General features: G+C 41.2%; 2 protein-coding genes across 4 annotated transcripts in view; both read right to left on the reverse strand.

Annotated features, from left to right (window-relative positions):
- LOC121680978 (endoplasmic reticulum metallopeptidase 1) overlaps positions 1–23,817 on the reverse strand; it is a 91,647-nt gene that overhangs the window by 9,196 nt on the left and 58,634 nt on the right. For 2 of the 3 annotated variants that reach the window (XM_042060577.1, XM_042060576.1), the window contains 3 exons: positions 17,166–17,340; positions 16,846–17,036; positions 16,559–16,711 (listed from right to left, as the gene is read on the reverse strand). The exons of the other annotated variant lie outside the window; for it this stretch is intronic. In XM_042060577.1, the coding sequence (XP_041916511.1) occupies positions 16,559–16,711; positions 16,846–17,036; positions 17,166–17,340 (519 nt within the window). The remainder of the gene's footprint in view (positions 1–16,558; positions 16,712–16,845; positions 17,037–17,165; positions 17,341–23,817) is intronic. 3 annotated transcript variants of the gene reach the window in all.
- Positions 1,284–5,544, reverse strand: LOC121680986. Its single transcript, XM_042060591.1, has 2 exons — positions 1,536–5,544; positions 1,284–1,432 (listed from the first exon to the last, which is right to left on the reverse strand). Exon 1 carries the CDS (start codon positions 5,149–5,151, stop codon positions 4,273–4,275), a length of 879 nt encoding a protein of 292 aa, XP_041916525.1. The 5' UTR covers positions 5,152–5,544; the 3' UTR covers positions 1,284–1,432; positions 1,536–4,272.

Below are 23,817 nucleotides of genomic sequence, written 5' to 3' on the forward strand. Positions count from 1 at the left end.
GATTCATTGGCGCTTGCATGTTATTTTCATTGGGCATGCCCTGCCGTGCTGTCCACAGCTCTTCAGTTCCGACAAAGCCGAAATTACTCCTTTTGAAACAATGAGTGCATGCCGCACGTTTGTATGGTTATATTGCTTGACAGGGGGGGGGGGGGGATCCCAAGCAGCTTTCAGCCATAAGGCTACTTTGAGAACATTTCCTAATTCACCTGACACTAATATTCAAAATGTTGAAAACTATTTCGGCATAGCCTATAAGCAGTTTAATTAAATGTAATGTTAGTTGTAAACAAACGGGCTACTTGGTGAGGCTTGGCCTCACAGATGCGCTTGTGCCTTAGATGGCAAGAAAAATCTTCACGATATAGGCCTATTAACTGACCACCCGATTCACGTTGGCTGGGGGGCAGGGGCATCATACATTTGATCCGGTTAATCCGGTTAGCCCAGTTAATCCGGCCCTGCCCCCAACAAATCACACCTTCCCACCTCTGTGACAGCTTAAAAGAAGTCGAGAGGACTCCTAACTCACAGACCTATTCACAAACCTGTTTTTGTGGCATTTCGCCTTGTTTTGAAATCCTATGCAGCTACAGGAGCTTCCAATCGTGAGGAAGCAATTTTGCTAACTAACATGCAATAACGCCCCCAACAACAACCAAAACTAGGCTACTCATTGTCAACATGTAAATTAAATGTAACATTATTGTGAATCAAATTAAAATGTTCTCTTTTGCAAATGTAGGCATAGTAACAGATTAATATAATAATGTTACAAAGATACTACATCAATCCGTATGTTTCATTAGGCTACTAGGCTATTTGTTTTGACTTACTCTTGATTCATTTAGGCTAGGCCTTTTTATTCAGGGACCGTATTCACAAAGAATTTTAAGGCTAAAAGTAGCTCTAACTGGCGAATTTAGGAGCAACTCCTAAAAATAATGGGCGTGTCACTCCTAACTTTAGGACTCCTAATTCTTTTTACTAAAAGTAATTCACGAAGAATTTTAGACCTAAAAGTAGCACCTAAGTCTAGGACAGTTTAAAATAAGTCGAAGAAGTCTAAAAGAAGTCTAACTCACTAAGACCTATTCATAAACAGCTTTTTGTGGCATTTCACGTTGCGATGTTTTGAAATGCGTAGCCTATGCGGCAACAGGAGCTTCCAATCGCGAGGGAACAATTTTGCATTCATAAAAGGGATGCAATAACGCCACCAACAACAACCAAAACTACTCATTGTTAACATGTAAATTAAATGTAACGTTTCATTGTGAATCAAATTAAAATATTCTCCTCTTTGCAAACGTAGGCATATGGTGACAGATTAATTTAATAATATTGCAAAGATACTATGTCGCCCTTAGTCACAAATCCAAGGCCAGGTTCTTAACATTGATGTTTATTTTCTCCAACAAACAACGTATAACTACACAAACAAGACAAAACATACAACAGTCAATCATACATTCATAAACACAAACTCAACCTTGAGCGTTATTAAAACAATAACCAAACAAAGCGTAACATACCACTTTTGCCGGCTTGTAGACCAAGAGAGGATGTTACAAGTTGTTGTTGTTGAGTTGGACATAAGGCGCTATAAAACTTGAGGTAACTCTTGTAAGCATTAGAAACGATAAAAACTTGCAGCGCATCAAACAGGTAGCCCCTTGTAGCCTCACGAGCTCATTCATTAGGTTTCAAACATTTGACAGGAAGTGACATAGATATAGGCATCATAGGAGATTGAGTCCATCCAATATATTACAACGTTAATCAAATACATCATTACAATATCAATACATCTCAGATAAATCTGTACATTACAACGGTATATAAAATAAGATACATTATTATATTAATTGTGCAAATATGCGAAGATGGTGCAAAATATGCAAAGCTGGTGCAAAATATGCAAGGCTGAGTGGAAACCATTAAACTCCTATGGCTGCAGCTACACTCCCACCATCACATAAGTGTGATTCTGGAAACCCCAAGGTAAGTCCACTCACACACACACACACACACACACACAATCTTTCACATGAATATCAAAGATATAATGAATTAACATAATCTGTGATTTAGAAATCTCACGCCTTAATCAGACTCAAGTAAGATATTGTTTTGTGTACAGGTCTTTCTAAATACACTGGCTTAGTAGTGCGTGCACCTTTACCATCTAGTGTTACATCACTGACTAAAAGTTTGACCTTCCTGACCCGCCCATCAGATCCCGGGAAGACTTCAACAACTTTGGCAAGCTTCCAACGGTTTCGTGGTGCCAGGTCATCTTGAAGTAGGACATCATCATTGACCTTTGTGTCTCGACGGTTCTTACTCCACTTACTCCTTTGTTGTAGATTCAAAAGATACTCCCTCTTCCATCTCGCCCAGAATTCATTGGCTAAAAATTGGACTCTCTTCCATCTCTTCTTCAGATAGAGATCTTCCCTAGAGAACTCTCCAGGTGGAGATGCGATAATCTCTGACTTCATTGTTAATATGTGATTTGGCGTCAACGGCTCTGGTGCCAACGGATCATTTAAGAATTCAGAGGTCGACTATTCACTATTGCCATGGCTTCATACATGAAGGTTCTCAGTGAGGAGCTGTCCAAGGTTCTGGCAGACTGATCCAAGATGGCTGTCAAGACACTCCGCACTGTTCGGATCTGTAGTTCCCAGACTCCACCCATGTGACTGGAGGAAGGTGGATTGAAGATGAAACGATAGCCCAGATCTTTCATGCGCTCTTGAGTGAATCCTTTCATGAGGTCCTTGAACTCTTTCTTCGCACCAACAAAGTTAGTGCCTTGATCGCTACGAAGTTGACTTACGTTGCCACGGATGGAAATAAGGCAACGCAAAGCATTCAGGAATGCATCAGAACTGAGGTCGTCAAGCACTTCAATATGAACCGCTCTCGAACACATGCAAGTGAATAGAAGGCCGTATCTTTTCTCTTCTTCCATCCTTCACATAGAATAGTCCGAAACAGTCCATGCCACTGTACGTAAATGGAGGAGTAGTCTCTAACCTTTCAGGCGGTAGATTAGCCATAACTTGTTCTTAAGTGCCTTTACGAAACTTCCTGCATTTTACACATTTGCAGATGATTGAGGATACTTCACTGCTACATCCCAGAATCCAAATGCCCTTGGATCGGATCTCGTTCATCGTCATGCCGTGACCTTTATGGCAAATTCGTTCATGAAAATGTTTTATGAGGAGCCGGGACACATGATGGCCCTTTGGAAGAATGGGGATGGATCGCCGCTTTGGTCAATCTTCCTTCCATCCTCAGAATATTGTGCTCATCTACAAATGGGTGTAGCTTGTGCAGTCTGGAGGGCTGATTTGATTTCACCTCTTTCCTTTCTTTGAGAGCCTTGATTTCTCCACTGAAAATGTCTTCTTGGACTAGGCGGATTATAATTAGTTCAGCATCTTTCCTTTCATTAAGTGTTGTAGACTTTGATCTTTCTCTTAGCCCCTTTACATTCCTTGCCCACCACTTCAGTCTTGCTATGGCTTTCACCATCCTTCCCCAGTCTGAAAACTTCTGCAAACGATTCAACAGAGGCGTCTGCTCTGTCACATTGGTTGTGAGGACTTGGGTCCTTCTGAGCTCTGGGTCGCCATCACTTACTTCTGCCTTGACCTCATCTTTGGGGAGTTCTCTTTGCCACAGAAAACTTGGCCCAGTGAACCAGTTAGACTCCATAAGTTCCTTTGCTGTGATCCCACAGGATGCATGGTCAGCTGGATTATGTTCTGTGGCCACATACCTCCATTGACAAGATTCTGTGCTGGATTTGATCTGCTGAATCCTATTGGCTACAAAGACTTGAAACTGTCTTGCCTCGTTATTAATATAGCCCAGAACAACTTTGGAATCAGTCCAATAGAACTGACTGAGTTGATTCAACTCCAGTTCTCTTCTAAGCAGATCACCTGTTCTGGTGGCAACAACAGCTGCAGAGCTACAATCTCGGGATGGTTGTCACCTTCGTTGGGGCCACTCTTGCCTTCCCCATGAAGAGTGTGCAATGCACCTCCCCGTTCACCATCACTGTCCTAAGGTAAGAGCAGACTCCATAACCGGTCACACTGGCATCAGAGAAATTGTGCAATTCATAACACTGTGGACATCTTTACATACTGGTGGCACATAGCAACGTGATACCTTTATAGTGGACAAGTCTAAACGATCACGGAGCCAGACCTCCCAGTGCGGCTTGAGGTCTTCTGGAATCGGCTCATCTCAGCCTACCTTATCTCTACACATGGCATGCAGGATCCTTTTCCCAATCAGAATGAAGAGTGCCACAAACCCTAGCAGGTCAAAAATTGAAGCCACTGTGGAAAGAACACCTCTTCTGGTGAATGGGTTTTTCTTTACAGTTACTCTGAACTGGAATGTGTCAGATGCCACACACCACTGTACTCCGAGTGCCCGTTCTACCTTGGCCTGTCCTAAGTCGAGGCTCAAGTCAGCAGCACTTTCCACGCACTCTTCTGTTGGAAGAGAGGCAATCACCTGCTTGCTGTTGGAGACGAACTTGTGCAAGTGAAGCTTACCAGACTTGCAGAGGTCTCTGGCTTCTCTCACAAGCTGAATGGCTTCTGTGTCGCTTTCAACACTTGTCAAACCATCGTCGACATAAAAATTGCGTTGGATGAACCTTGCAGCGGCTTGACTGAACTCACCCTCACCTTGAGCAGCGAGATGCTTAAATCCAAAGTTTGTGCATCCAGGCGAGGAGGCAGCTCCAAAGAGATGAACACGCATGCGGAATACTGATGGTCGTGCTTCCAGCTCACCACCTTCCCACCACAAGAACCGGAGATAGTCTTGATCTTCTTGGGCAACATGAAACTGATGATCGCACATAATGGCTACTTGACCCTTGCGGAAACGACACAGGACTCCTATGAGGGTGTTTGTGAGGTCTGGCCCAGTCAATAGATGTTCATTCAGGCATGTGTCCTTAAATCTTGCGGAGCAGTCAAAAACCACCCGGATCTTGCCGGGCTTCTGAGGGTGATAAACTCCATGATGCAGGATGTACCAGGCAGGCTGACTGTTAATCTCTCCATCATGAACCTTTTCTGCATCGCCACGAGCAATGATGTCCATCATAAAGGCCCTGTAATCTTTGAAGTATTGTTCATCTTTCCTGAAGCGTCTCTACAAGCACTGGAGCCGGTGTTCAGCACAAGTTATGTTGTTTGGCAGAGCTGGTCTTTCCTCTTTAAAGGGCAGCGACATCTCAAAATGGCCATCATTCTTTTGCTTGATGCCCTGTTTCAGTTTGGCCAAAAAACGAAGGTCCTCGAGACATGGCTACATCTTCACCAGTCCTTTCTGTGAAATCTGACTCAAAGATCTTCAACATGTACGCTGGAGCATTTCTTACACTTTAGTTCGATACACAAAGTGGACTTAAGTGGCTGAGGTGATCGAGTGGCTGGACGGGTTCCTTCAGGAATCACGCACCCCATTTTCTCAGCAGAAATGGCACAAACTGCAGTTGACACAAACAACCACAAGGTGTCACTTTGGAGTTCTGCCACTACTATTTTTGATGCGATCTGACTTACTGCTTCTATGATGCAGTTTCCAAGTCAGTAGAACAATCAGAGAAAGCTGAGCCATTACCAAACATATATGATAATACAATAGCGTGAGTTTATATATCTTATACCCTATTTGTCACGGTTACTTATTAGATTTGATAGTGTAACGATAAGCGCATGAGATTTTCAGCGGGGGCACGGGAACTTAAATTGATCACGGTAGTTTAAGCTTACACTTAAACAGACAAAACATTCTAATATGAAAATGTAGATGCAATTGTTGTAAGATGGTGCAGCTTAAGAAAGCACCGTGCGCAGGGATGGAGAGAGAGAAAGCAGAGGGGATATGTGTGTTAGAACTTAGATGCGTGTGGAAAAAGTAGCTGTGCTGTTGAGACTGGAGCGAGTCATATTCAAAATAATGCAAAAAATAAATCCGCAGATAAAACCAATTATCCTCATTCATTGCAACCGCAGCATGCCTGCTTGCCGACGTTCAAACGAATAAGATATCAAAGCACCTTTTGCGTTTGAATGTAGCACGATTTTTTTTAAACAGCTAGACAAATGATTTAGCTAATTGATTATAGCCTGTACACCAGCAATTGTTGAACATTTACCTGTACAAGTACATTGACAGTAGCCCAGCCTAACAAGCATGTTGCATGTTGTAGGCCTACTGTAGAAATTTCACATAAATTGCAACCGCAGCATGCCTGCTTGCCGACGTTCAAACGACAACGAAAAAGATATCAAAGCAATAAGTGTTTTTTCTTTTCTTTTTGAGCACGTCCGAATCCCAGGACATAACGCACTGGACCTTATAATAGGCTCTAGATATAATTCCAAAGGGGGCAGATAGGGGCCTACTGCACTTAACACTTAAAACGATGACTGAAAAACGAAGCTTCCCGAAATTTGAAATTGCGATCAGTGACTGGCATCGGGTGAACGAAGCTTTTCGAAGTTGAACAGGCTATTAAAAACTATTTGCGCACCTCAATGTCACACGAAAGACTGGGCTCTCCCTTCTATGAATTGAAAAAGACGTTATGCTACCTGCAAACTGGCCAAAAGGAAGGAGTCGTAGCATGCAAGCTCCCAAATTGACCCAGTAGCCTACAGAAGGCATCAATAGCCTAAATTGTTGGGACTGGGGAGGGTCATGCGTTTTTTTCTCAATCACTTTGGAGGGTCATAGAAAAATTTCTTGCTGGCAAGGGAGGGTCATGTCTTTTTTGACTAACGCTCCCAAAACTCCTCCGGTAGCCCCTTAAATAAATAATGAACAGTCCCTAATTGATTATAGCCTGTAGGCCTACACCAGCAATTGCTGAACATTTACCTGTACAGGACAGTAGCCCAGCCTAACAAGCAGATGTTGCAAAAGACATCAAAAGACGCAATTAATCAGAAATAAATAATCTGCATTGCTTTATTGAACAAACTGCAAGCAACAAGAGGGTTGAGTTCGCTGTGAGGCCAAACCCAAGAGCAGAGCCTATCTGTTAAGGCACTCGATAGGCTATAACGAGCTGTGTGCGCCTGGAAAGACAATAGAAGATGCTTTCTGAATAGCACAGCGAAGACGGCTCTGGTCATCCCATACCCTCCCCCCACTTCCTGTAGCCTACCATTATGACTTTGCCGTTTTGGGACATTAAGCTTTTTCACGTTAAGCCCCCCTCCCCCACCCTCTTCTTTCACAAGCAGTGGGGAGCGCGGGGCACAAAGTAACACTTTTTGGTAGACAAAGGAGGGTTCTCCGCGCTTCTGTCGTTTGCCCACAATCCGTTGCAACCAGGCCAGGACAGATATTTTAGAGCAGGGGTGTCAAACTCATTTTCATAGAGGGCCACATCATTGAATTTATAGGTTACTGAGGGCCACATAATCGGTGAACATGTGCATGGTGTAACCATGAAATCGGTATTGCAGTATGGCTTATTCAAAATTGCTGTGAAATAATGGTCCTAACCACTTTAAAACAGTGTGGCTGAAATAAAAAAACAAACAGCCTACAACAGTAACATTTTCAAATGCAACTTCTATGCCTACAGTATTAGTTAACAACTGATCAATATGCATTCATGGACTGACATTGATGAGAATAAACTGCAGTCAATAATGTGCTTAACAATGTCCATAACACATATCACCACTAAAATTAACTGTGGCTAAGAAAGGTACTGTGTGTGTGTGTGTGTGTGTGTGTGTGTGTGTGTGTGTGTGTGTGTGTGTGTGTGTGTGTGTGTGTGTGTGTGTGTGTGTGTGAGAGAGAGCTATGGTACGTACACCCACCCACCCCCACAAAAACAAATTCACGCGTGTAGGCCCTACAATATTTGTCCGTTTCCCGGTTTTAGGTCCGTGCATTGCAAAAAAAGTAGCCTACATAGCATAACAATATCCACATGCAATAATACAACAACAACGTCTACGATGACCTATTCATTTGGACAAATTGATACAGCCCTATAGCTAAAGTTACCTTTAGTTTTGTTCTAGCGTACGGTGACGTCTGGCTTTAAACAGCTGTAATCTAACGTTCTGACAAGCACACAAATTGCCTACCTTGTTCTTGCCAATCTGGAATAACTCCTCTAGCTTTGCTGCCTCCATCCTTTCTGTTTTCGTTGTTTAAACTTGTGATATCCATAACTAGTGAATTAGCCAAACATTGTGTGCTGATAACCATATATAGATAGCCGAGTAAAAGAAAACAACAAGTAGCCTAGTTGTGCCTGCGTGCGTATTCTGTCTCCTGCTCAAACAAAATGTGTGCACGTTAATTTTGATAACGTGTTCACTAACTTTACGCGATAGAAAATTGTAAATAGCCTGATGGCATGCAGCTAATGGGATACTGTGCATAGTTGGGAAGGTATGGTGAGCCAATTTGGTGTGATACACATTACACACACACAAGGGAAGTTTTCTCTCGTTGTTGAGGGACTGACGTGCGGGCCGTTCAAAATCATCGTGCGTGTATGTTTGACATCCCTGTTTTAGAGAGAAGGAGAGACGCCGGTGCAGCTCAGATGTCTTCTTAATTTTCTTTATTCTTCAGTAAAAGGTGCAGAACATTATTAAATTTTGACTAACGTTTCGATGTGTCGATGTTTTTGACTAACGAACATCGAAACGTTAGTCAAAGTTTAATAATGTTCTGCACCTTTTACTAAAGAGCTGCACCGGCGTCTCTCCTTCTCTCTAACATTTTTTGGCTTTTGGCTAAAATCATTTGAGTTTCACTAGTCACATGTTTTAACAAGCAACACTTGTTATTGAACTAATAACAGACGTGTGTCGAAAATTTTCCATACAGAGAAATAACAAATAATATGCAGAGTCTAACCAAGGTCAATCTTGCCAAAAAAGCCCTCAAACCTGAAAACACATGAGGCAAAAGTGCAAAACATCACAAAACTAACACGCGCATATTTTTGTATTGCAATCATTGTAGCCTACAGTTGTAACAGCGCGTAACAGTCGTTTTACTCCCCGTATGCGCTCATTATAAAGAACGTTTAACGTGTCCCAAAAACAGCTATCAATTAATCACCAAACGTCTTATAAACAAGTATTGCCAGGAGCAACACCTTGCAAAAAATGATAACAATAGGCCTAGGCCTTTATATGGCTCTGCTCCTGCCTAGATTCAAACTCAGAACTGCCTGAAAGTTGCAGACCTGTTCTGGAAATATGTGCATTAACCCACTCGACCGTCAGACAACGCTATCTGCTTCGAGTAGGCCTATTGGGTAGGACTGTAGCCTACACTGGTTGCTGTGGCACAGTCTTGAGTGACCGAATTCGTTTTTCTTTGTCATATGAATGCTGTCATTTTGTTAACATTACTGTTAAGGAGATGCTGTAGGCAAAGTCTATATTTCAACCTCGTTAGTGTAGTAAAAAAAATCAGAACTATTCACAAGGTTTCTGGGTAGCATATTTATGTTCTGTTAGCAAGCGAACTTCTCATGACTACCGACAAAGTAGCCTACTGCCAGCTGACGAAGCTCTCATTTTAAAACATTACTGAGAGACAGGCACTGTACAATCAAGAAATCTTGCCACTGAATCCAAAACTATGTTTAACATTATGTACAAAGCTTAGGCTACAGTGGACTAGCATGTTGCAGGGGCTGCTAAAAACACAGAGAAACGCACTGAAAACTCGGCCAATCACAGCCCTTGCTGTCGAATGCGCCGTCTGGTTCGACCGTGGAACGTCACAGCGGACTATGCTGCCCCCAAGCGGCTGCAGTTGTACTTACATTTCACCCAGCTGCGTGAATCACTATGATCGTGAATGAAGTATCAATTTTTAACTAGGACCCACTGTAACTGGAAGGTTGATTCTTTCTTCAGACCTCAAACCTCTTACTTGTAGTCCATACAACTTATTGCTTGACACAACCATTGTCCTTGATGTGATTGTGGAGATCTTGAGCCTCACAGGATCTTGCTTTACATGCAACCGATCAGCTATGTCCTTCAGAATAAAGGTAGTGTCGCTCTGAGTGTCTAGCAAGGCGTACACCAAAATCTCTTCCTCAGGATTAGCTGCTGTTGACACGTACACTGGGAGATGACGTGTGGGTGTTTCTATCGTATGAATGACCCCGTTGGAAGTGGCCAGCTGCGTCTCTAGATAGTTATTGGGTTGCTCACATTTACTTTCTGCGGATCCCTGGCTGACAGCGGACTGCATCTGACGACCTTCAAGTCTTGGGGTTTCCCCCCGGTCTTGATGTAGACAGGTTGGATGACATTTTTTACATTTCTCACAGACACATCTGGAGATACAGTGCTTGGAGCTATGCCCAATCTTGAGACAACCGAAGCATAATTTCTCAGAATGAACAAACTTCACTCACTCTTCAACTGGCTTTTCCATGAACTTCCTGCATTTGTGCAAAGAATGCCCATGCCTTACACACACACAGGGTTGGTCTTCTCACTTGGTGAAAGTTTTAGCAGTAGAGTTACGATTTCTGTGAAGCTTGTGATCTGGATCACTCTGTCTAAAGTTTTCTTGTTCTGTGGACTTCAATGCTTGGAGTGAGGTAATGGAGTTACAGGCGATTCTGGCCTCTTTGTTGAGAAACTGAACAAACAACTTCAAGTCAGGAAAGGCATTGTGTTCATCTTGGAAAACTGTAGCTGTTCTGTTCCAAAGGGAGCTCAACCAGTCAGGCAGCTGCAAACACAACACTTCTGCTGCTCTTACATAACTTGCACCACTATGGGCAGCCGTGGCCTACTGGTTAGCACTTCGGACCTGTAACCGGAGGGTTGCCGGTTCAAACCCTGACCAGTAGGCCACGGCTGAAGCGCCGCTGTTGATGCAGGCAGCTCACTGTGCCGGGATTAGTGTGTGCTTCACCTCACTGTGTGTGTGCTGTGTGTGTTCACTAATTCACGGATTGGGATAAATGCAGAGACCAAATTTCCCTCACGGGATCAAAAGAGTATATATACTTATATACTTATACTTGCTTACTTAGGTCAAACAGAACTACCTCAGCCATTTATTGGCCTGACTTTGCACTATTATATTGACTGTCTATGCACAATTGCACTATTTCAACCCAATTTTGCTGCTCTTATTTCTTCATTGTATGTGCCTTCTTATTTACTTTTTATTGTTTACTTGAATGTTATGTTTGTCTGTGGACTTAATTGGTAAAATATGTCTTGTCTTCACCGTGGGATAGTGAGAAATGTAATTTCGATCTCTTTGTATGTCTGGGCATGTGAAGAAATTGACAATAAAGCAGACTTTGACTTTGAGCCTCCGGAATTGGAATCCTGTTTGCTGTTATTGCCTCTGCAAGCATTTTCACAAGGTTGTTCATGTGAAGTAGTTTGAGTATTTGCTTGAGGTACTACTGCCTCAACGCCGGAGTCTTGTGGGAGGGTAGAAGAAGATCTAGGTGGGACCTTACCTTGCAAAGACACAAGTGGGAGGACGACAGGTTGCCTGCAGTAACATGGGCGCCCAGTCTACCTTGAGAGGTTGACGCAAGAAGGTCTTGTGGGTCTTCCTCAGCATAAACTTGTAGTCTGGCCTGTGCAGCATTATGCTTCTTTACCTCCTCTAACCGCTCCACCTCTTTTCTCTTTTCCTCCAATTTCCTTTTCCTTTCAGTGCCTTCCGCTATGAAGCGAGCTCTTTGCCTTGCCCTTTCTGCCTCCATTGCTCTTTCTTGTACCTCTCGCTCAGCTGTCACCTTCTTTTCTTCTGCTTCCAGTTCTCGGATCTCCTCTTCACATTTGTGTTGGGATTTCATGATTTTAATTACCTCTTGAGTTGCTGCCACTTCAGCTGCAGCTTGCTGCCTTTTCTGCACGGACTTAAGAGAGGCCCAACTGGAAGGCCTAGATGCCGCAAAAGATCGCACGGAGACAACACTAGACTCTGTAGGATCAAACACCGAATCAGCCTCAGGCCAGGGTATATCTTCTGGATCACCTGCAGCAGTGATGAAACACTGAGCCTTTTCGTTTGCCGTTTTAGTGATAGCATAACATTAATCGTTTTTTCTGCTAATTTCAAGATCAGGGACTGCTATGGCTCTGATTCGATCATAAATGGCATTTACATCAGTCTGATGGGCATTAACAGCAGTGACAATTTCAGTAACAAATTCTGGATCTTCTTTGTGTTTCATTGATCTCTTCAACCCATTGATATGGTACTTCCACCTTTTATACATACGTTCAAAGGCTCTTTTCAAATCATTCAGTTTAGCAGCTTGCATTTGCTTTCCCTTTTCTGAGAGGACGCGTGTACGTTGACTTCTCCGAATGTCAGGTGGAATAGAATCGCCAAATATGAATGTAATTCTGCGGCATAAAGCAGATGTATTTGTTTATTGTACAGAAAAATAAAAATTACATGTCAAGCAGTCAGTTGACTACATTGCAGTCAAGAAGTAGGGCAAATTAACATGGGTCATAGTTGTCTAGCCTGTTAAAAACGTCGCTAGATTGGCTCAATTATCACACAAGACACTGTTTTGATTTGCGTAGTTGCGTTACCCCAAACACTAACACTACTGACAATAACTTAGACAGCAAATTAAGATATTTTTTCGTTTTGTGGAGCGGCACCGGTAGGCTATCAAAAGCAGATTTCGATTTTTGTTACCACCGTGTAGTCAAGCCTTAAGCTATACCCAAGTAGCCTAAATCGAGGTAATGTTTAATTATGCATGATTTATTTTGTTATTGAATTTGTAGGCTGGGATTCCTCTCGGCAACAATTATGTTTAAAGGTAGCCTCCTGCTTTTTCAGAAGGGGCGGCAGTGAGGCTACTGACAGAGCGATGTACAGTGGCAGAGCGACACACAGTGGCTGAAAGTGGTACTAAAGTTTCACGCAGCTTCACGCCGCATAACCCTAACCATACAAATAACAACAATACAAAGTTACATTAACAGTAAACAATTTAAAAAGTTGGTAAGACTATAGCTGTAATAAATTCAATTCAATCAATAGGCAAATGTAAATAAGTAAATACTATACTATACAAACCATAACGAAAAGAAACACTTAATAAACTAAGTGCATGCTGAACAGATACTGTATGCCTTTAGACCCCTCTTGAAAGACTCAAAACTATCACAGGAACGGAGAGCACTAGGCAACTCATTCCACCAACAGGGAACCACTGAGGAAAATAGTCTTGAATTTGGCCTAGCGTTTATGGCTGTCAACACAACAGAGGCTCATCAGAAGACCGCAGTGGATGGTTGGGGATATATATCTTGATCAAGATAGCAGGGAGCAAATCCAGTCAGTGCCCTATAGGTCAAAGTGAGAGATTTGTATTTTATTCTGGCCACTAAAGGGAGCCAATGGAGAGTAACTAGGAGAGTTACATGTGTCCTCTTTGGCTAATTGAAGACCAGGTTTTTCTTCATATTTTTGCATTAATGTCACTAGGAAGCATGCCAATAGAAATATATTCATATCTGTGTAAGTGGGATTGGCTGTAATCTGGCAATATAAGAATCATGATAGTGGGATACTCTATGGCTGAGCAATTACAAAAATGCATGTACTGACATAAATAGATTATATTAGAATACAATTCGGCCCAAAGCTGGAGACTATGTAGAAATGTATTGCAATTTCAAAACCGGATTACTCAGGAACCGCTTATTGCACAGAAGAATGCTTAATATCCTCGTATTCACTAAGGTTTGCTGTTTATTGTGATATAGGGGGTAACCATGTGTTGAGTGAAGGGTTAGTGAGATATTTCACTGAGAGCAATGGGTGTGCAGAACTGTGTGCAAAATGCAAATATGATTTCTCACGAACCATTTCATCACAAATTAGCAACTTGGCACTAATATAATTGGAAAGCTTAGATTCCGCTCGTTCACATGATGTGTGATATCTGTGTAAGGTTTAGTTTTGTTGAACCTCATCTGTCAGGTATTTGACCTACCGGGTTGACACTTCAGCGTGAGAAATTGGGGGTGTGGTGAGTGAGCTTGTGAAACCAATCAAATGCTCAAAGCATTCGTACCTGAAGCCGGGGTAATGCGGGCGGGAAATGCGCCTGGGATGGCTTGTGAAGTAGCATCGCAAATGTGAGAAAATTTCAAAAATTCCACAGACACGGAGCACTCTTCAACCCCCTCACCGTCTCTGAAAGCATAACTAGTTGATAACGAGTGGCTCAACAGGTAGATCTATAGATAAACTCATTTTTCAGGCAATTGACCGGGTTGACACTTCAGCATGAGAAATTGGGGGTGTGGTGAGTGAGCTTGTGAAACCAATCAAATGCTTATGTCCAATGCATGACAGTTGGCAGCCCTGCATTATGTGTTAAGATATATCTGCAAATAAACCTGCATGGGTTTATCAGGCATAAAAAAAAAAGGTTTGGTTCCTGTTGGTTGTCAGTTGAGGCCATGGGTCGGAAGGGAATTTTTTATTTATTTTTTCCCCAGTGGCAGTAAGGGATAGGTAGGATTTCGCGAGGTTTTTTGAGACTGTTGCGACCTAAAATGCCTGGATGGAAGTTGCGGTGTTTTTAGCTGTTTCTTGTTTCTTACATTTTTTTTTAAATGTAGGGCAATTAAGGTTAGTAAGACCAAAATCACACTGATCATCTTGATGCTTATTAAAAAAGGATAATCAAAGGTAAACAGTAAGGATTACAGAAAATCAAAGTAGGCCTACTTTATTTGTGAAAATGCTTTGACTGAGGTAATTCACAAAGCAGTATAACCTTTCGTAGAACTGTCCAAAAAAGACAGTCACCTAAGGAGATGGCATCATGTCATATGTTTCAATACATTGATATATTTTGTAATTCATATTAAGTTCATATCTTTTTAATAATTCATAGTCTGTGGCCTGCATAATTACTAATAGCAAGTAAGTATCTAGTAATTTCATATTGATTTAAACTATTTGACTACACTTCTGTTTAATGTCATTACATTGGTGGTGTACGTCTAATTGACTGCCTGCCCCTTTAAGGACGTGAGAGTAGCCTATTTACATTTCTGAGTGGATTGGAAGGCTTGCATCTCACTGTAATGCACTATGCAAAAGTCACTTTTTGCATAGTGCATTACGATATGTGGATGCAATTGGGAATGTCTTCTATGTCTTTAGTTAAAATAAATGTTAAAAAAAACTCCTCGAATGAAATCATTCTTGGATCATAGAAGAGGTACTGTAAATGTCTTGCAATTTTATTAATTTCTATGATTTTGGTAGCACTACTCAAACTAAGCCCACAAGCTAGCAAACATGACATAAGATAAAAGGACATCCAGGTAAACGTTTGCCAATGGGTTGCATAGCCTACTCAAATGTCAGTACTCTGCTTACTTACTTTCATAGCCTAGGTAGGTTAGCAACACCAGGTTGAGAGATGCAAGTAAGCAGATTATTAACGTTAGCCTTCTATTTATTGTCATCAAAACTGCAGAGGAACGAACACGTTAGGGCAGTCTTTGGTGTCATATGCAGAAGTGTGCCATCTGGCTCAATATTCTGCGCGAGGGACTGTTGTGGTAGGTGAAATTTCACGGTGAAACTACGATGATTGGTAAAATTTGCGAAAACGTTGCGGTGTTTGGACAAAATTGAGAGTGCCTTGGTAAGTGACGAAAACAATCGTCTTCGTGAACAGCTGTGCATAGGCTACTTTGTAAAAGAGAGAATACGCTCATCCCTATACATAACGCAAGGGGTAATTAATGTAATTATAGTTCGCCTTTTATTTGTGGATTTATTTAATGTAGCCTAGACTATTTAGTGTTATTTCTTCCCCAAGCTCATAAAATAAATTTGGGTCGCACATAAATTGACAGGGTCGGTCGGAAACCGGAACCCAATAAAAAAAATGTTTATGCCTCATAAACATTATGGTTAATTGGGCTATGACCAATCACTGAATTATGTCTATATTTTGCTGGTGCCAGCTAAACTCTAACTGACTTTCACAGTGACAGCCATACGAAGATGCCAGAGAGAGGCAGCTAAGTTAGTAATGATAAACCGGAGGACGCTAATAAATATATTACTCTTTCATATTTTTATTTTGTAATTTTCTTAAATCAATCTGATCGGCACTGACATCAAAACATGGAACAGACGCGGGCGCTTGTTAGAAGCCATAACTCCAGAGGCACCGCAACTCCTCAGCCGGTCAGTCAACAGCGTGTGTAGGCTAAACTCAAAAATACGAGAGAAATGTCAATAGTGACCTAGCCATTTCAGTGTGTCAAAATAAAACTCTGTATTATTTCATGTATGAAGGTTATACTGTCGCGGATGTCTCTTTAAGAATCGTGGCCAGCCACGGCCGTTACAGTTGAAGCCATCGACGGCCGATATGGGGCAAAAACAAACGACATAGGGCATCCTTTAACCATCACAAACACAACTTTCATTATTCATATCTGAGAAAAGCTGTAGGCTGTACCTGCAAAAACACTCGCTTTGGTCTGGGGCTATATGAGTTGGAAGAATAGGGGAAGAACACTCCACATGATACCAGAATGAAGACCACCACAAAGACAGTCCCCAGAACTGTCAAGATCCATTTAGTACTACGGGCCAGGTAGATGAAGTGCATCTATAGATAGATAGATAGATAGATAGATAGAGAAAGAACAGAAATAGAGTGGAAAAAACAGTAGAGTGACACAGCTAAATTCAGTTGACCAGTATGTTTTTTTCCCCTTGGGTGCATTTAAAAGCATAACTTACAAAATATGAGGAGAGGAGGAAAGTTCCAAGGGTGATGAGTGAGGCTAGTACCACATCAGGGGGTATCTCGGTGCCACTGCGGCCCAGGATTGGAGTGAAAATCTCAAAGACCACCCAGATTAGGAACATGAAGTGCACATAAGGTAAAGCCAATCCCACCAGGTACAGGATTGAGTATTTCACTGATGCACCTGAGGATACATGTTGCATAATTGCAGCATAGTCTTGAAAAGCAAATACATAGAAGAAATACTGATCGAGTGATCAGCATATTGATAGATGTATGGAGGATGAGAAAAGAGGAGATAGAATGTACGAACCTCTCTGTTTGAATTCTCTGGATAAGAGCAGCTTTGTGGTCAGGGGGAAGGCCACCATCAGCATTGGCACATAGGCAGAACACAGGCCCTGCTGGGTGAGGTAGACCAGTGCACAGCACCACAGCACAAGACTTACGTCGAAAAACAACTCTCCCAGCTCCAAACGCTGCACATTCTAGGATAACAATAACAAAGCCAGGGTGATGCATCGAAAGAAGAATATATACAGGGGGTGTGAGGAAATTACAAAAAAGATAACAGAAAAGAATAGCCTCTGGATATAGAAAACACAGGAAAAGGGAGGGAGGATTGACAAGTTATTGACAAGAAGTGATGATGTCAAACAGGTAAACAGGTGGATGATGAACTTTTATTTAATGGAGCTACACTGTTGTAATATATGATGAATGCAGTTGCAGTTAGGCATTGTTTTCCTGAAATATTGAAGATATCTGTTCTGCATGTCAACATATGGGGCGATCCATGACAAAATGAGTCCTGTGTCGCCGAAATCCATTTCCAGATATAGCCATTTGAATGCAGAGAGGGCTGAAAAATAACTCATTTATCTGTGATGCTCATTGTAAAATGACCTAACAATATCATTTTGAAGGCCACATGTGTAAGCTGTGCATTAAAGTTTGGATAAAAAAAGTTGACGTTTTTCTTACTCGTTCAGAGACTTGCTGTGTGAGAACAGGAAAGTTTCAGTTTTCTTTCGTCTGATAACTTTGTGTTTCGGCTTTTGGCCTCTTCAAGAAGTCATCAAAAATAGGCTATCCACTCGTAATTATTCTGAACAAAATGTCTATTTTAGCCAAGAGATTCAGTAGGAGAAACAGCAACCCATACAATTGTTGCTAACCAGATTCCTCACAGAGATTGCACCCGACTGGTCTGATTCAATTTGTTTTTGAGTTGGAGTCCTATTTAAAAACAAAAACATTAGGCTATGCATTAAGCATTAGGCTATTGTTGTACTTGTCGTCTTCAGAAGTTGATCGAACATTATAGGCTACCTCACAAGTTATACGAATGCCTCACGAGTTTTACTGCCTGCGTGAAAGGAACATTTAAAAGTTTGGATCTTTTCGGATTAAACAATAGAGATCCTGAAGCAATTCAATCTTTGGCTACGGAAGCTGATTTTCTCAAAACTTGTTTTTTTGCTGAGACGAAAATGAACGAGCTTTCACATTTTGGCCAATATCTCTGGGTTGGCTAAATGGAATTGAACAAATTACCCCTTGTTTTAAACCATAAGTTCTATGGATTATGAATATCCAATAAACCCATTTTTTGTACTTTGTCGAACTGGACTCATTTCGTCGTGGCACACCCCATATGTTGCTAAAAACCTGTAATAATCATTCAGCATTAATTGTGCCTTTCCAGGTATGCAAGCTGCTCATGTCAAAGGCACTAATGCACCCCATGCTATCATAGATTAAGCAATAAGCCCCGAGAAGCCGTAGGTTACACTGATTCTACAGTGGAGTCGAAATGCGGTCAAGGTGTATGTTTATGTTGCATTTTACAACGGCATCGAACGTGATTCAGCCAATTACAAACAAGGACCGGAACTATCAGTTTTAGAAGCTGGCTTTTGAGCTGTACAATACATGTTGAATGGTCCCTCTCCTCTTTAGCCTGAAGGATGCAGAGTCCATGAGATCCATAAAGAATTACTAATTTTGATTAGTCCATCTCACATGAGTTTTGGACCAGCATTTATGGTTGGAGCATCAAACTATGTTGACAATGTTAACAAAAGCTCTCCTGACCTCATGCAATGATTTTCATTATAGAAACAGGTATGTATTGTAATGCAGTGCTATCTCAGATCTCATTTAAGATCACAGCCATCCAATATTGATTTTCAGCCCTGTGCCTTATGTTTTTATTTCTCTGGATTCTCTTAATATTTGAATTATATAATGTCCTATAGATCAGTGGTTCTCAAACTGGGGGTCGCCAAAAATATTGGGGTCGCGAAATTATTTGCAGCCAAAGGCTGCCATAGACATAATGCCTTTGATGTTGACATAGCCTACCTATGAGTGAAGACATTTTCTGGCTCTGCTTCCAATGCCCATCTCACAACATTTCGAAAACAAAATTCCACCGGTTAGAGAGAAGGGGGTCGCGAGACTTGGCCCATGTTTTTTTTTTGTCGCCAGACAAAAAGTTTAAGAACCACTGCTATAGATGATGAAATCACCAAATTCTTATGATGAATACCTCTGCATCTTTGCTTCTGAGAGACTTATGCTACCCATATATCAGAAGACTTTGAAAAGATTTGGAATAGATTTTTGAAAGAATACAGTCTCAAGTCACAGATTTTATAGTCACAGACTATGATTTTGCAACAACTACAAAACTGCAAATAGATTCCTTTAAGTTATTTCCCATCGTGCACTAGATATCAACAGGAACTCAACCACGCTTGTATAAATGATGTAGCCTACTCATAGAAAAGTCATATTTTTGTGGTTCTGCTGCATTGTTTCATGTGTGACATCCCTAACCAATGCAAGAGCAGGTAAAGGGGAAGTATTTTTGGGCAGGTCATTGGGCTATAGAGTTGTTCGGTCACATGGAATAGCCTACTAATAATTTATAACAAACAAAATAACAAATAATCATAAATTGAAGAAAAGGAGAGTGCTGCGTTGGGTCAATTGTTTGAAGAAAACATCAGGTGCTCATCAGAAAGGACATGAGAACTTCAATTTTTAGCTTGTGACTATCCCCAAAGTGTGAAGGCCCCATAGGTTCCTTGTTGAAGGTGGTAGTCTTAAAAATCCGAGGCACACTGATATTGATGAAAAAAAGTTAAAAATCCTTTATTTTAAGGGATAACGCCTACGCGTTTCGACTGCAAATCAGTCTTCATCAGGGCAAAAAACAAATAATCATATAGGCTACAGCTGCAAACTACTTTACCCCTTCCTGTTTGGTGCTGGAGAGAGCTCACTCTTTGGTTTTATATTGTTCACGTCACTATTTGCATGATGAGCCAAGACTTGCAGTATTATCAAACACGTTTGATATTGTCGTAACGTCAAATGCAAGTCAAGTCACTTTTATTTATATAGTGCATTTTTGTATGCACAGAGGGCAACTCAAAACGCTCCAACATACAAGACATTGACACACAGGACAAAGATGCTGAACAGAGACACCAAGACATGACAAACAAATTTACAAAATAACAAATGACACACAAGACAAAAGCTGCCAGACGGAGCAGCATAGTCGCCAGCGTACCCGTGACACCAAGACATACAACAAACGAATTAACAAATAATAAAAATATAAAAAGTATTTTTGTGTGGCGTGCTCCAATGTTCCTTCTTTCCTGATTCCCACTGACACTAGTAAATGACGCTAGGTGTTGTGGACTTCAGCAGCCAATGAGAATTGGACTTCAGCAGCAAATGAGCACTTAATCTCCCCTGAATTTTCTGATTGGTGGACAATTGTGGAACAAACGTAACGCTGTCGACAGTTTTGAGCGAGCACACAGATGAAGTTGAGCGAGCGCGACAGAGATCTCCTGAGCGAGCGGAGGAACAGTTTATGTGAGCACATTCAGTGAAACTGAAAGAAAGGGGGCTGATGTTGCACATACATATTGATATTAGCAAACAGGCAAAGACATTTGTGGAGCACAACATAGATTCCTTTTTGCTCAACTACAAGTTTTTTTTCCCCTCAAGTTTCATTTTTCCTCAAAATATAATTTATGTGCTCGCTCAAAATATTTTTCTGCGCTCAAATTGTGCTACTGCTCGCTCATAAAAGTGGAACAAATGTAACTCCATAGAGGCCTATGTTTCAAAGATTTAGAAGCGGGGCACGTAGCGCTCTCGAATGTTTGGTAGCAACCCAACCACTGGTAAAACAAATGTGTTTGTCTGAGGAAAAAAAAAAACTTATCATAAAATGTAACATAAAGGAACGATGGTGTTATAGAAATGTAGTGCAGTAATAGTTTGTTGTATTTGCTGAAAAATGTAATGAAGTAAAAGTCAAAAGTATGCAGTATAGATTCTACTTAAGTAAAGTACAAATACGTGGAAAATTTACTTAAGTACAGTAACAAAGTATTTGTACTTCGTTACATTTTACCACTGAGCTTATGCCAACCACGGGATGAATCACATAAGGGGGCGCTAGCGAGTTCTTGGGCCACACCCAGGGCCAAGCCTTTGTCCCCGAGTAGTGGGTGCAACGACTGACGTGTGTACCAAATGTCATGATTTGTCGACCATGGGAACCACCTCAAACAAGGCAAAGTATGGTCCCAAAAGAAAGGAAGAAGAAGAATCCTTACAAAAACAATAGGGCTTCGCACGTTGGTGGTGTCCCGGCCCTGCACCATTGGTGCTCGGGCCCTAAATATAACCGCAAGCGGCAATGATCGGCCCGATCATGTGTGGCTCTGCGACCCGTGCCATTTCGGAAACCAAAAATGCACTCACATGTGGTGTGAGTGTCAGTGTCAAATTTTATACATTGGATATACTTACTCACTTCCTGTTGGGTGTGACGTTTTACACTGTGACAATGATACTCACTAGGTGGCACCACACTACCACCATACTTCCTTTGGAAGCACACACATTCAGGTGCAGACTGGTGTCAGGAAATGCAGGCCAGTGTTACATTATTCTATATATGTAGCAACATGGCTGGTGTGCGTGTGACAAGTAAAAGCACCAACTAGAGTATTGACATGTACAGCTGCTTTAGAGATGCAAAATATCCATTCCCGGGGAAAAAAGGAGCACTAAAAAGACAAAAAAAGAGCTGGGAGGTAAAATGTCATGCAAGGTGCCATGAACTAGATAAATTATTAGCTACCTGCTCATTTTCTGAATGTGTAGCCTAATTAGCGCTCCTGGGCTATTCATCTTGTAGAATATTTATTCTGAATTTCATGGATACAATATATTTGTCATGTAAAATCATGTAAGATAGACCAAATGTCTGATAGGCTCTACACATTTATAACGAGCAAGTGACCAGCAGGGAAAGGCTGGAGGAAGAGGCCTCTAGTCTGTAGGGATGGTATCCCGAAAGAAAGCGAAAGAGTGTGCACATTGATCACACCTATAGAGACGTATTGCTGAAATAAACTATTGCAGTCTGATACAAACGGTAACCAATTTATGACTTGGTTATAAGTCATAAACCAAGTAACCATACCATAAGTCATAAACAAAAAACCATAAACCATATAACTAATACAGCACACCTATAGCTTGCTAGGAACCTAAGCTGAGCAGAACACAGCAACACAACATGAGCCTTCATGGAGCTCCTGGGTTTACTTTCTGGGTTAAGAATCTCATAATTATGACTTTATATCTCATAACTTTTTTCTCAAGTCCTGGAAAAGGGCTTCCATATGAAGAGTTTGGTTCCAAAATGCTATGTCTCCATTTTTAAAAACATTCATAAGTCATGTTATCTAAATGTGTACCAAATTATTATGCAAATTACATTTTTCTCAGATTTTCCTAAATAGTTGAGGCAAATGACAGTCAGCATAATTTTCAAGTCATCAACCGTTAGAGTATAATTCAAATTTTATTAAACAAACCTCCCAATGACAATGACAGTATTTTTTTCAAAAATAAAAAAACTCAAAATGCACTGTTCCAAATTATTATGCACAACAAATTTTAGAAATATCTCACATTTGCGATGCTACTTCACAAGCCATCCCAGGCCCGCAATACCCCGGCTTCAGGTATGAATGCTTTGAGTATGAGTATTTCTCACGCTGAAGTGTCAAATACCTGACAGATGAGGTTCAACGAAACAAAATCTTACACAGATATTACACATCATGTGAACGAGCGGAGTCTAAGCTTTCTAATTATATTAGTGCCAAGTTGCTGTGATAAATGGTTTGCGAGAAATCATATTTGCATTTTGTACACAGTTCTGCACACCCATTACTCTCGGTGAAATACCTCACTAACCCTTCACTCAACACATGGTAAACCCCTTATCACAATAAACAGCCAAACATACCGAATACAAGGATATAAAGCATTCTTCTGTACAATAAGCGGTTGAAGTTGCAATAAATGTAGACATAGTCTCCAACTTTGGGCCGAATTGTATTCTAATGTAATCTATTTCAGTATGCATTTTTGTAATTGCTCAGCCATAGAGTATCCCACTATCATGGTTGTTATATTGTCAGATTCCAGCCAATCCCACTTACACAGATATGAATATATTTCTATTTGCATGCTTCCTAGTGACATTAATGAAAAAATATGTAGAAAAACCTGGTCTTCAATCAGCCAAAGAGGACACATGTAACTCCTCTCCTAGTTACTCTCCACTGGCTCCCTTTAGAGGCCAGAATTAAATATAAATCTCTCACTTTGGCCTATAGGACTGGATCTGCTCCCTGCTATCTTAATTCAGTAATCAAGATATATATCCCCAACCGCCCACTGCTGTCTTCTGATGACCCTCTGTTGTGTTGACAGCCATAAATGCTAGGTCAAATTCAAGACTATTTTCATCAGTGGTTCCCTGTTGGTGGAATGAGTTGCCTAGTGCTCTCCGTTCCGGTCATAGTTTTGAGTCTTTTAAGAGGGGTCTAAAGGCATATCTGTTC

Source organism: Alosa sapidissima, chromosome 13 (assembly GCF_018492685.1).
Source record: "Alosa sapidissima isolate fAloSap1 chromosome 13, fAloSap1.pri, whole genome shotgun sequence".
NCBI lineage: Eukaryota > Metazoa > Chordata > Actinopteri > Clupeiformes > Clupeidae > Alosa > Alosa sapidissima.